The sequence below is a fragment of the Dermacentor albipictus genome, chromosome 7, assembly GCF_038994185.2.
Source record: "Dermacentor albipictus isolate Rhodes 1998 colony chromosome 7, USDA_Dalb.pri_finalv2, whole genome shotgun sequence".
Lineage (NCBI taxonomy): Eukaryota > Metazoa > Arthropoda > Arachnida > Ixodida > Ixodidae > Dermacentor > Dermacentor albipictus.
This window is the reverse complement of record NC_091827.1, coordinates 135481361-135496349: the sequence shown is the minus strand read 5'-3', so window position 1 is coordinate 135496349 and position 14989 is coordinate 135481361. Positions and strand designations below refer to the sequence as shown.

The following is a 14989-nucleotide window of genomic DNA, read 5'->3' as shown; positions in this document are numbered from 1 at the left end:
AAGTGACAATGACAGCGACATCAGTGGCAAGGATGAAGGTTAGGCATAGTTCGCAGGTACTTCAATAAGGCTGCTCTCAACTTTTCCTATAGTTTGTTTCTTGCATTGCATTCGTGGTCTATAGTTTCGGTTTCTCGCATTACATTAATGTAATCTTTGATCTTGCATGTTCGCAAAGTTGACCCTCGCATTACAATCGTGTTTTTTTTTCGGTTTCGCCCTCGCAAAGTCGACCCTTGCGTTACAATCGGGGTCACGTTACATTCGGGTAAATACGGTAAGGAACTGTCTTGCATCATCATCATCATCATCATCATGGGTCTGGTTACGCCCACCGCAGGGTTGTTTTGCATAGGCTTACTATATTTGCTTGGTTTTCGAAAAATGGTTACTTTCCAGAATAGTTGCACAGAAGCTATGGAAAGCATAAGCATCATTTCTGAAGGCGTTTGACGGCATTTGAAATACTCGAGATCGTTAAGAAAAAAATTGCACTTAGTGATTTTACAATGTCCAATGTTTTCTAGCAAAAGGAAGTTTTCCTGTCAACGTTACTAGGTGTGTTTGAAAGGTGATGTGGCGTCCTGTAGCAAGCGCTGCCTGCTCCTCAATGCCTGTTTGCGAGTCTTGTCACATGCAACCTCAAGGCAGAGAAACAAAATTGAACACGGCTTCTCTGGGAGAAAGGCACCAGGAGACGATAAACTCTGCTGACCTGTCCAACTCGTTCTTGTCCTTGTGCTTTTTGTTGAGGTTGCGCATCTCCTCTTTGGTCTGTGCTTCTAGTCGCTTCATCAGCTCACTCACCTCCCTGCGGAACACAATTGGCGTATCAGTTCACACAGCATAAATTCTCTCATTGAGGTCATGAGACACATCTGCATGCACAAACTTGGCATTGAAAGTTCAGAAAACAAAAACGGAGGAAGATTCACGGTAATGGGTTGCCCACAGTGATTTGTTGCATTTGGCCATTCTACGTCAGCAGGACAGGCAGTGCATTTTTTTTCTTTTGATTGATTGATTTGTGTGGTTTGATATCCCAATGCCGTTCCGGCGCTATGAAATAGTGGGACCGCAGCGGAGGGCTCCGGATTTTTTACCACCTGGGATTACTTTAATGCGCCCCTAAATGTAACAACAGAAGTGTTTGACCTCATCGAAATGCGGCCATTCCAGCCAGGAATTGAATCCTTAACCTTGTGTTCAGCAGCAGTGCCATAGCCTGTGAGCTACAGTGCCAGGTTTGTTCTTTTACACGGTAGCATTAGGAGTGTCAAAGTGGAAAAATGTAAGTGTGTGAGGTGCGGGAAGCCAGTCATGTGTTAGAGGTAGAGAAGGGATGGGAGAGCTTAGAAGAGCGTGTATGTGGTTATGTACATACACAGTTAAGCCTCGTGCATATACAGTTAACAGCAAATCTGTGTGCGTATCTACGGTTAAACCTCGATATCATCATTATCAGCCTGCTTACGCCCACTGCAGGGCAAAGGCCTCTCCCATACCTCTCCACCAACCTTGGTCATGTACTAATTGTGGCCATGTCGTCCCTGCAAACTTCTTAATCTCATCCACCCACCTAACTTTCTGCCGCCCCCTGCTACGCTACCCTTCCCTTGGAATCCAGTCCGTAACCCTTAATGACCATCGGTTATCTTCCCTCCTCATTACATGTCCTGCCCATGCCCATTTCTTTTTCTTGATTCCAACTAAGATGTCATTAACTCGCGTTTGTTCCCTCACCCAATCTGCTCTTTTGTTATCCCTTAACGTTACACCCATCATTCTTCTTTCCATAGCTCTTTGCGTCGTCCTCAATTTAAGTAGAACCCTTTTCGTAAGCCTCCAGGTTTCTGCCCCGTAGGTGAGTACTGGTAAGACACAGCTATTATACACTTTCTCTTGAGGGATAATGGCAACCTGCTGTTCATGATCTCAGAATGCCTGCCAAACGCACCCCAGGCCATTCTTATTCTTCTGATTATTTCCGTCTCATGATCCGGATCCGCCGTCACTACCTGCCCTAAGTAGATGTATTCCTTTACCACTTCCAGAGCCTCGCTACCTATTGTAAATTGCTGTTCTCTTCCGAAACTGTTAAACATTACTTTAGTTTTCTGCAGATTAATTTTTAGACCTGCTTTGCCTCTTCGGGTCAGTGAGCATGCATTGCAATTGGTCCCCTGAGTTACTAAGCAAGGCAATATCATCAGCACGGTAACTTGTTGTCTATTAGACAGCATCTATTTAGAACCTCAATGTGAGCAAGAGCCGAATGGAGCAGCCTCATGTTCGTATGAAGTTCAAGTCTGATAAGATCCTATCGCGCCCTGCACGCTGTATGCTTTGGGTGAGACTGAAACATGAGATGGTGAGCCGAGAAGGATAGTGGTCTTATAGGTGCCATCTTATCGTGTGCATGAGAGAAAAGGGGGGTGAACTCAAGGTAATGCAATCACGTGTGCGCGAGGAAGGCTGGGTGGAGGGAAGGTGCCGTGGCTGCGCATGGTTGTCAGCGCAGCTTAGTGCATACGCAGACCACTTGTCCGGTTTTTGAGGCGATCTCACATTTTGGAGAAGCGAGAGGCAGACAAATCGTTTGCTCTCTGCCACCGGCACTTTCCATGACAATGCGAATGCACGGCTGACTTCGCTTTGTACTGCAGATATGAAGATATCGTCGACACGGCCTGAAGCCATACCTTTTGTCACCGATTCTCAAATTTACTAAAATCAATATTTTCTCATTCGATTTTGTTTTTCTAATTGCCTGATAATTTGGAGATGTTTGCAGCCCCTTCCATCTAGGGAAAAATTCATTGGCAGCTGTTCTTAATTGCAGAGAAGGTCGAATTTCAATATAACACAATTTCGATATACCGAAGCAAATTGTCGATTTTACAGACTTCACTAAATCGAAGTTTAACTGTATAGTGCAACTGATGATGGTCTGCTCCGGACCACCATCAGTTGAGCTTTGCTACTCGAAAACGCACGTGTGTCGAGTGAGCTCCTGAAAAACACTTGCAATGCTACATGCAGTTTTACTGATGGATTTGGGAACTCAAAGAGGTGGGATGTAGTAAGCACACATTTTTCTTGCACCCAATGCTACATCGCCACCAAGTATTTTCTTCTTTTATTGCCCCCAAATTTGTTCCTTGTGTTACGTTCATGTTCACAATCTATGTGCAAGCATTAAATTTTACAAAGTGATCATCTATGGACTTGCTGTACCTCGTTGGTTTAAAAGATACCCTTCGCTTCACGATGCCCAACACTATGCTGAATTTTTAGGGGACTCCAAAGCGATACAACAAATCAGTTTAGACTAATAAAGCATTGTTTGAGAACTCTGCAGGCAATCATTTCAAAATATTAGTTTGATTATTAGATGAGAAAATGAAGGTCGAAGTATCAGTATTTGAATTTCCCACCGAAACCGCGACGCGAGTACGTCAGTGTGACGTGAGAGATTCCAAAGTATGCTTTCGCACTTGGGCCGCGTTGGCTGAGTAAAGGTTCCCGAAACTTGCCATGTCTATTATTTGGTTCCTTTAGAACACAATGTAGTCAATCTGTACTGCTATATACTTAAGTAGGCCCTAGAAGATGCCATAAAAATCCATGACATCACAGCGACCAGGTGCGGAAGCTTCAAGGAGGCATCGCCACCCGGCTTTCGTTCTTCCGCTTTTTTTTGGCTTACCAAGCGTCTTATCGTGGTAAGAGTCGTGTTTTTGGAGTCGTAGAAAGGTAATTTACTGATGCAGAAGAAATCATTTTTTCTCTTTAGAGTCCCTTTAAGTTCATGATGCGCTGGCTACTGGCTGACATGCATGTTCCCTTTGTGTGTCATCCCTTCCGTCCCAAGTTCTGCCTTCTTTCGACCCGGATGCTAACAGCCCCGAGCCTACAGCCAACTGAACAAGTGCACCGGAATATTTCTAAACAGTGCAGATAGCAAATTACATCTGGCAATGATTGCCTTCATCGACAACACTGCTCACATGGTTGAAGTAGAGCCTTCTTAATCATGGACTGTGCACAGGTCGTTTGGGGCACAACACCGTTCACTTCACAATGCTCAATGCTATGCTGACTTTTCATGTTAGTTATTTAAACCTTTTGAAAGTTTCGAAAAATTTCGAAATAGCAATCCTGTCTTTGTCGCAGTGTCGTGCCCCTAGGAACTCAAGTGGCGTCGTGCTGGTGGTACATTTTGTGACACTTCTGCCTCTCACCTGCTTTGCGAAACGATGCTGTTATTGTAGGGCGATGTTGAGCTAAACGCAAGTCCTCTTGTTTCTGCACAGCTATCACCTATCAGAGGCCATTAAGCAATTTAAAGGGAGCCATAACACAATCCGTACGAAACTGAATGAACTAAAGGAAACTCAGACTGCACAAGCAAAATTGTTATCTACATTAAGCTGTTGCATGAAAACACTGGAGTCTGTCATGTACAAACAATCGACTCTGCAGAAAAAAACATATTTTTTCTTGGTCTCAATGATACTGCTCACGAAACGTGGGCTGATTTGGAACAAAAATTGTCACTTAGTGCTCCCAAAAATTGCAAAATTGCTCCCACGTCTTGCATGCCGGTATGCCCGGCATGCAAGACGCAAACCGTCAAGCAGCCTTCAATGGGTAATAAATCGGATGATGGAGTACTTGAAGAGCAACTTTTGACTGTAAACGATAAACTGGACCGGCTGACGACTACTGTTGAAATGTTGGCTAGTCGAGTGGAAGAACTACTGACCTTCAAAGCTATCGGAGAAAAAACTGCAGAAACTGTTCTACAGATACAGGGGTCGCTCGATTCCCTTGCTGTTAAATATGAATCGGTGTCATCGACAGTAACTGCGAACCAGATAGCAGTCGGCGAGCTTGGCACGCAAGTAGATACACTCTCCTCTAAGATTGCTGCCCAGGCTCAGTTGCTTGAGAAGGTTGGCTCTGAACTTAGCGAATTAGAGCAATACAGCCGACGCTGCAATTTCGAGATTCATGGCCTGCAATATAACCCCAACGAGGATTTGCCTTCCTTCTTGTCAGGACTGGCGGCGAAGCTAAGCATTTCCGAATTCAAACTGACCGATGTTTCTGCTGTGCACCGACTTCCCGCGCGCAGCAATACCATTCCTGTAGTCCTTGTGCAAATGCACACTGTTTCGGCCAAACAGCAATGGCTCGCTGCACGAGGAATCCTACGTGACCTTGCTCAAGACAGTATCTTTCCACGGCTTTACTTCAACGATAATCTTTCGCGTGCCCAACGGGAACTGTATCGGCTGGCAAGGCAGAAAGGCAAAGAATCAAAATTTAAATTCGTTTGGACCAAAAACGGCAGGATACTGGCTAAGAGGGATGAAGATGCACCTATTCTGCATATCAATAAGGCATCTGATCTCGAGAATATTGCATGAGCATGAACAAAGTTGCCTTCAAGACATGTACTAATCTAAACGAGGTTCTTAGTTTCTTCCCAAATCCTAATGGTTGCGCCTTCCGTGCTGTTCACGTCAACATTCGTAGTATTAGAAAACATTGGGACCATTTTCAGGCCTTAATTACTCCTTTCAACTCCTATTTCGATGCGATCGTGCTTACCGAGATTAACATACCATCCGTCTGCATCAATCAGTATCAGATTATTGGATATCAAGTTTTTTCATACACTAGGCCAATTAAAAGGGGAGGAGGCGTGGCAGTTTTCATCCGGGACACATGGGCAACAACTGAGCTGACTTTCTCGTTTTCCCAAGCTGAAATTGTGGCAGTCCGTCTTTGCGCACCTTCCTTGTCACTAATTCTGCTTGCGGTTTATCGCCCACCGTGTTGCAATGGTCGTATATTCCTGGATGAACTTGATACTGCCATGGCCTCGATGTCGTCAATTGACCATGTTTGCCTAATTGGGGATGTCAACATTGATACGTTACGCCCTTCAGCAACGACAGTTGGCAATTATTTGGACGTCATTTCCAAATGGGGCTTGCAAAACACGATCTGTGAACCTACACGCGAAGAATTCCTTGCTGGTCATCTTGTCACATCTTGCATAGATCACATAAATATACGTGCACATAACTTAAGTGTCAAATCTGCCGTTATTACAACGAAACTTGCTGATCATTACATGGTCTGCTGCTCTCTAACAGATGACGCTACCAACTTGGTCGCTCCAAACGAAGTCAAACAAATATCATTTGTTGACCCCTTGGCTTTCGAAAAATTTGTAATGAATCACGACTGGCATAACTTTTTGATGACTGTTCCTCCAGGCGACGCCTATGACAACTTTGTAGCACTATTCACCGATTTCCGGCTTGCAGCTACACGGGTCTGTAAAATCAAACAACGTAAATTGGACCAAAAATGGATGTCTACAGAAATACTCACGGCAATACAAACAAAAGACTTGTTATGGGTTCAAACAAAGAGAAGTCCTAATTGTACTGCTTTGCGGCTTCGGTACAAAGAGCTTCGAAATAAGGTCAATGCTATGATACGTCTAGCAAAACGCAATAACTTACGAGCAAAATTCACGGACGCTCGTTGCGACAGCAGAAAAACATGGTCCCTAATTAACAATCTTAGAGGTGGTGATGTAAATGCTAATCGCCATGTTGATCTGATGTCTCATTTTTCTTCAAATGGTACTGCCACCGCTAATGATTTTAACTCATTTTTTTCAAAAGTGTCTGGTGTAGCGAGACCTCATCCAGATACTTGCACATTGCAAACTAGTATTTCAGAATCCGCCCTTCTTCCCATGTTTTCGGAACATGACCTCAAATCAATCCTTTTCAGTCTAAAACCAAATAAATCTCCTGGAATTGATGGTGTTTCAATATTAGAGCTGCGCAGAACTTTCGAAGCAATAAAAGATGTGCTACTACTCATTTTAAACAATATTATTACCACTGGTATCATTCCCGATAATCTGAAGAATGCGCTGGTCATTCCTCTTTTTAAAAGTGGCGCACGCAACAATATTGAAAACTACCGGCCTATTTCTATCCTTTCATGCATTGGGCAGATATTGGAAAAACATCTGCTCAAGACAATGAGCAGCTTTTTAAGCAATCATGGCGTGTTATCTCCTAGCCAGTATGGTTTTGTGCCAAATCGGGGTACGCAGTTGCTGCTTGAAGATTTTTCCGATACACTAAACTCTGCGTTTGAACACAATCAGATTGCTTGTGCACTGTTTCTAGACGTCCGCAAAGCGTTTGACAGCGTCTGCCATAGTATACTGCTAACCAAACTTTCTTTGCTAGGCTTTCGGGGTGCGTTTTTGCGGCTTCTGAAAAACTTCTTATCTCATAGGCAACAACTTGTGTCTATTGGAAAATTTCGTAGCAGCCTGACTGAAATTAAAGCTGGCGTCCCCCAGGGTTCAATTTTAAGTCCGTTATTATTTAACTTATATTTTAATGATTTATCTAATGTTGTGAACGGCAAATTATATCAGTATGCTGATGACACTGTCCTTGTTTCACACGCTCGAAGTTACGCTGACGCCATCTCTTCTTTACAAATGGCAACAACAAGAGTGATGGACTGGTTTCAGAATAATGTAGTCCATATAAATGCGTCCAAAACCCAACTAATCTGTTTCCACAACCCTGTCAAGCAAGTTGCCCTATCCTCCCCGTTATATTTGCACACATCACATTGCAATCCCTGTTCGTGTGCCCCTGTGCAATACGCTTGTTCAATTAAATGCCTTGGTGTCTTTTTTGACAGTGATTTATCCTGGAACTCTCATTTCGCATATATTTGTCAAAAACTTCGCGCAGTGTCTTGTGTTTTGTATAACATAAAATTTTACATGCCATTGTCTGTCCGAAAGCTTGTAGTACATGCCTTATGCTACAGTGTAATCCGGTATGGGATATCTACATATGGTCATGGCGCTCAACATTTGGTAAGCCGGGTCAACTCCGTCCTTCGTGGCATTCTGAAGCATGTTGCTTATGATGTCTCCCCCAAATCTGATGTGTTCAAAACTTTGTCTTTACCTGATTTCAATTCTTTGCTGCTTGAAACTGTTATCTTAAAACATTTTTGGTTAAGTCAGTATAAAATTCCTTATGTGCCTGTCCGTTCCCTGAGACCAAAGAATCCTTACATTACACCCCGCTGTAAGACGAGATATGGTCGAAGACTTCGTAACTACTATGTCCCAGCAATGTTTAATCTACTTCCTCAAAGCATACAAGATGTGAAAACAAAATATGGTCTTAGAAAGGCTCTTGGACACATGAATGCATGATTGGAAGCCTGTCATGTGAGTGTATGTGTGTGTTTTTTTTTCACTATTGTTTAATAACGAGTTACTGATGGCTCTGTCGCTGTCTGCCAGGCACTGCCGTTCAAGCCCACTGTGGCTTTGGCAGGCCCGATTCTTGCACTGTATGTTTCTCAAGTCATCAATAAAGTATTATTATTATTATTATTATTATTAAGTCTACAACTGGAAGTGGGCTGAATCAAATGCACACCCAGTATTGCCAGGTTTTCCCCAGAGGATAATTGGCCAGTTATTGTCAAATTTAGCCATTTAAAGAGCAAAGAAGAAATTATTTGTCCTGGTCAGAAACTTAAAGATACAAACCATTCTATTTGTGACAACTTTGAACCAGACACCTGCTTTGAACATTCAAAGATGCTGCACTTTGTCAGGCCCCAGAAATGCGCACTTAAACTTACTTTTGATACACTTTATGTATGCAAGATATGCTATTTTTATGATGTCACTTCTGATCACGTGAAGGAGTGTGTTGTAACTTTTTGGATCACACCAAGAACAGGTAGCTCGCTCGATGGTGTAGCTATGCGGCCTACAATGATACGGTTCACTCAACTGCGTTCTGGCTCCGTAAAGGTCATGCGCTCACTCATGTGTGCATCTAAACTGCATTCTTCTGCTTCGTGCAGGTGCTTGTTCTTGGCCTGTGCGAACGGATTGCATTTCTGCAACAAAGGCAAGCCAGCGAAATCAGTCGGGCCCTGCCACATGTCATCACAACATAGCTGTTTCACTGGTGCCATGTCATCTGCTTTTGACATCACGCTGACCTTCGTCATAGAAACTTCAACTCAAGCACCACCTGCATATTGTGCAACGTCAACGCATAGACTTATAAAGGAACGCATGCAACTGTACACTTTCAGTGGGCACGCTGGACCATTGACGTGCATATGGCATAACAGGTCAGTCTTCCTATTTGTGCAGGTTAGTTATTACTCCACCTCAATTAAGAGTCATTGCCGCTGTCTTGTGGTCTTGCCGTGCCCCCAGTGATGTGCTATTCTTGCATATGACATGTACTGCACACTTATACTTCTACTGTGTGTAGACATATTGAAATAAATCCTGGTCCTGATGTGGAAACACTGCTCCAAGAATTACTGTCAGGGCAAAATAAGCTTGCTGATGATGTAACAGTGCTTAGAACGCAGCAAGAAAAATTTAGAAAGGCTATTTGCCAACTGGAGTGCTAGTTTTTCTGCATCAGAAAAACGCTACACGTGTAGATCACCTTGAACATGCCTTTAGAACCCTTGAAGCCAAAATATTTGATCTGGGAGATAGGGCGTTCAAATCTGGTCGTCTTCGGCGTTCGCGAAGATGCAGCTGAAACTGAAGCCGTGCTCACGGGTAAGCTCGATAATCTTGAAGGGGCAGCGCAAAAAGACGATGACAGAAGGCAGGAACACACAGGACAGCGCTGAACTCACAACTAACTTTATTCGAAGGCATACATACACTTATGTGCACAACCCATAGCCACGTGCTCTCCCGTCTATGGCGGCATTATCAGTGCGCAGGCAAAAAACACACAAAACCACTTAATCTAATGCTACGTTATGAAGCGGCTTAAAAATTCCAATTCCCTATCACGCAAGTTTATCGATGGCATGCTTACACAAGGCGGCCCTTTTTTCCTGATATAGAAGGCCTCAATAATCTCCCTCGTAGTCTGATTTTTGTGCGTGGAAACTATCGTTGTGTCTTTATGCATTGGAGTGCACCCATCAACCAGTACCACCAGTACCAACTCGCCCAAATGTCGATCCTTCTAAAGCTCGATAACGATATACTTTCTCAGAAACTCAATGCATCCTGCCACTCAATAGGAAGAATTCATAGCCTAGATAAACTAGGTAAGTAGATGCCAGTCATCCTTTTCGTGTAGAATTACAATAAAAAACAACAATTTTAAAGAATGGCCACAAGTTAAAGGGCACTAACATTTCCAGCCAAAATGATCATTCATGCGAAACTTTTCAAGAAGCGAATGCTACTGTGGGATAGTGCAAAAGGGGAAAAAATAAAGGAAAGAAAGTCTTTAGAATAAAAAAACAGAAAGATGAACCAACCAGCCCCTTTGAGCACACTGCTGCCAAAAGAAAGTCAGGTTGATAAACCATAAACTGCACATAAACAAAGATTTTTTGGATGGGACGAAGCCATGAACACCAGAATTCAAATTTATGACGACTGCGAAGCTTTGACCAATGACTGATTCCCTCTCACCAATGCCAAACAGCGTCCTAACTGAGAATCCTTAATATTGATGCACACAGTGTTTCTATACGAATGTGATCAAGTTGAGGCGATTATTTTTGCACACAGCCATGCATCATCGTAATAACTGAAACGTGGATGCATGATGGAATTGATGCTAAGGACATCTTCCCCAAATTTCCGGACCTTCCGTCGTAACAAATCTACGAGAGGCGGCGGTTTAGCGGTTTTAGTAAACGAAACTATTGCAGCGATTCTCTTGTGTCAAGCTGGTAGCATTTCTATAAAACTTTTCTTGTGGAACACTTCTTTGTTACTATTTGCTGTATATCGGCCACCTGATTTGGCTCATTCATCATTTCCTACATGGTCTACATGAACACATGGTGCCTTTTTACGAATAAAATTTTTTTCTAATCAGTAATTTTAATCTCCCAGTAATTGACTGGGTGCATGGCTCCATCAGCTTCGAAATGAATTCACATGTTAGTTCTTTGTGTGAGATTATCTTGAAGCACAACTTACAGCAAGTCGTGACACAACTGACACGAATTTGTGCTGAATTGGCCACAGCATTTGATCTTGTTTTTGTAAGTCAGTCCCTTGAGCAGTTCTATGTTTCTGTTGAAAAAAGGGATGAGCTGGTGTCCTTTTTCTTGCTCCCTTGAACCATGCTAAACTAATCAATGCAACATTGTTACATTTAACGATTTCTCACTCACCAGGGATGAAACCGATCTTGACTATTTGGACTTGCATCTTCGTAGCTTCATTCAAAGGGGCATGACACTGTTAAGCTTTGGAATGAGTTTAAAAAATATATGTACCTACTGCATCAATAACTTTGTCGCTAACAAAAACTAAGAAAACGTCCAAAGCAACTCCCTGAATGACATGCAAAACCTTGCACATAGAAAGGAAAGACAAGTGCTATTTTTCAAGCAAAATTAAACCTAGCACTCAGCAATGCCAAACTACGCCACTTTCAGCATGCATTGCCGAACTTTATTCGCACTGCTCCTAATTGTATTGCATTGTAGCCAACTTTATTTACGCCTGCAATTGGGCGCTCGCGCGTCCCGACGAGGGCCTACGTCATCCTCGAAGTCGCCATTACTCGGCGCGGGTCTCCGCTCACCGTTGCCGGCTCGCTGGGTCCGTGCCTTTCGAGCGCCTCGAGGACCTGCTGGAAGGCCCAGACACTGCACCTAACAAGTTTCGGGGCTTTCTTAGCAGTCGATTGGATTATACGTCATGGAAATCCTATCGCAGAGAAACTAGATATTGTGGAATGGTTCAACAGGTACTTTAACAGTATCTTTTTGAGCTCGTCAGATCTCCTTCCTTCTGATCGCATCACACACAATGATTATTACGATATAGTTTCATTGCCTGGCATTTTTTCTACGCTTTTAAATATTAAAATGAAATCGACTCTTGGGTCAGAAACATATCCTAAGCTTTTTTTTTCATAGATACACTGAAATGTTATCCCATTTCTTAGTTATAATATTGTCACGCGGTGGTGACGTTGAAGAACACAGTAGCAATGCTGTGGAAGGCAAAATTAACTTTTTATTGGGCGAACCTGGGCCCATAAAAAAAAGGCTACACTTATAGCACAACGACAGCGGCGAACACGGTCGGCGATCGTCGAAAATCTGATCAGCGCGTGAAGCGCGTCGACTTTTATACATCAGTGGTCGAATTTTCCAGAGTTATCGCTGGGACCTGCGTGCCTTCCGCGAAGTTCTACATTATTCGTGTCGCGCACACATGCAGATTACACAAGGTTCGGTTACAGACAGCGGATGGAAGCATCGATAACATTCCAGAAACTTCCGATACACGCAGGCGCATCCTGCGCTGTGCGATAACATTTGTAAGGTGGTGAAACACACCAGTGCACACACAAGTGCATGTGTCAATACCTCCCTTTTAAAGAAGCATCAACACGATGCTGGAAACGAAAGTAATAACGAAAAGCACCCATAGTAAAGGGAACAGGAAAATAAAGAAGTTTGTCAGCGCCCGTAAAATGGTCTAAGACGCACAACGTGGACCACTTCAGGTCGTGCGCGGCGCCACTATGAATGCGAAATGCCGTCTGGCATGACCTCATAATCCAGCGTGCCAATACGTCGAATGACCTTGTAGGGTTCGAAATAGCGTCGCAATAGTTTCTCACTCAGTCCTCGTCGGCGTATCGGGGTCCAAACTCAAGCACTGTCGCCGGGCTGGTACTCGACGAAGTGTCTTCGGAGGTTGTAGTGTCGGCTGTCAGTATGCTGCCGGTTCTTTATCCATAGGCGGGCGAGCTGTCGGGCTTCTTCGGCGCGCTGGAGATAGGTAGTGACGTCAACATTCTCTTCGTCAGTGATGTGCGGCAGCATGGCATCGAGCGTCGTCGTCAGGTTCCTGCCGTAAACCAACTTGAACGGCATGATCTGTGTAGTTTCTTATATCGCTGTGTTGTAAGCAAAGGTTACATACGGCAGGACTGCGTCCCACGTCTTTTGCTCAACGTCGACGTACATTGCCAGCATGTCGGCGAGGGTCTTGTTCAGGCGCTCCGTGAGACCGTTCGTCTGTGGGTGGTAGGCAGTTGTCCTCCTGTGGCTTGTCTGGCCGTATTGCAGAATGGCTTGGGTGAGCTCTACTGTAAAAGCCTTTCCTCTGTCGGCGATGAGGATTTCTGGGGCACCATGTCGCAGCAGGATGTTCTCGACGAAAAATTTCACCACTTCGGCTGCGCTGCCTTTCGGTAGAGCATTAGTTTCAGCGAAGCGGGTGAGGTAGGCCGTCGCCATGACAATCCACTTATTCCCAGATGTTGACGTTGGAAACGGCCCCACATCCCGATCTGCTGGAATGGTCGACGAGGAGGTTCGATCGGCTGTAGTAATCCTGCTGGCCTTGTCGGTGGTGTCTTGCGTCGCTGACAGTCTCGGCATGTCTTGACGTAACGGGCGACGTCGGCGGTCAGACGCGGCCAGTAATACCTTTCCTGTATCCTCGACAGCGTCAGGGAGAATCCGAGGTGCCCAGCGGTTCAATCGTCATGTAGGGCGTGCAGTACTTCTGGACACAGCGCTGACGCTACAACAAGAAGGTAGCTGGCCCAGACTGGTAAGAAGTTCTTCATGAGCAGGTTGTTTTGTAGCGTGAATGAAGACAACCCGCACTTAAATGGCCTAGGGACAACGTCGGTGTTCCCTTCCAAATACTCGACGAGGCCTTTTAGCTACGGGTCTGCTCGTTGCCGTTTAGTGAAGTCTTCCACGCTTATTACGCCAAGGAAGGCATTGTCATCTTCATCGTCTTGCGGAAGGGGATCGACGGGGGCGCGTGATAAGCAATCGGCGTCAGAGTGTTTTCTTCCAGACTTGTATATTACTGTGACGTCATATTCTTGCAGTCTGAGGCTCCACTGCGCCAGCCGTCCTGACGGGTCCTTTAAGTTAGCTAGCCAACACAACGCGTGATGGTCGCTGATGACTGTGAATGGCCTGCCATAAATGTAAGGGCGGAATTTTGCTGCAGCCCAAATGATGGCGAGGCATTCCTTTTCAGTCGTAGAATAATTGCCTTTCACTTTTGACAGCGACTGGCTAGCATAAGATATCACCCGTTTAAGTCCATCTTTTCTCCGGACTAGGAAGGACCCGAGGCCTAGGCTACTAGCGTCAATGTGGATTTCGGTATCGGCGACCTCATCGAAAAGTTCTACATTATTTGTGTCGCGCACACACGCAATCGGATTACACAAGGTTCTGTTACAGACAGCGGATGGAAGCATCGATAACATTCCAGAAACTTCCGATAGATGCAGGCGCATCCTGCGCCGTGCGATAACATTTGCTAGGCGGTGAAACATGTCACCCGATAAAGATAAACAAGTACACGTGTCAATATTTCGTGCATCTTTGTCTTCAGCTGTGCTTCCTGAGGTGGGCTTACTGCCCGTGTTTTCCTAACACAGAAGAAGGGCGATTCCACACTAATAGAAATCAATTGTTCCATTTCACTTACTTCCTCTTGTGAACTTTTAGAGCATATACAGTCGAACCCGACTATATGGAACTCGTTTACATCGAATTATTCTATATATCGAAAAATTTCTGGGCAAGGTATAGTTACAATTAGTATATATAGCAAAAATTACGTTTACATCGAACAAACATAGCAGCGACTCCCGATATATTGAACGTCGAGCAGCGAAAAAGTGCCCCCAGAAGTTGGCTTTCCCTCACGGTTGCGGGGAAACCCGACGGCGCGGCTCCATCCAACCGCGCTGCTTCGGACGAGCTGTCGACACCCTCCTGCAAAAAATGATCCTGGCCCACCCGCTGCACTTGCTCAGACAGCCGTCGTGCAAAATGGCGCAAGTGCGGGTTGTCTCGGTGCTTTTCTGGTCCATTGTGTGTGTGTCTTGTGGTC

General features: G+C 44.6%; 1 protein-coding gene across 3 annotated transcripts in view; it reads right to left on the bottom strand.

The window, feature by feature from the left end:
* LOC135911545 (1-phosphatidylinositol 4,5-bisphosphate phosphodiesterase classes I and II-like) overlaps positions 1-14989 on the bottom strand; it is a 590731-nt gene that overhangs the window by 62049 nt on the left and 513693 nt on the right. For all 3 annotated transcript variants that reach the window (XM_065443866.2, XM_065443867.2, XM_065443868.2), the window contains one exon: positions 716-811. In XM_065443866.2, the coding sequence (XP_065299938.1) occupies positions 716-811 (96 nt within the window). The remainder of the gene's footprint in view (positions 1-715; positions 812-14989) is intronic.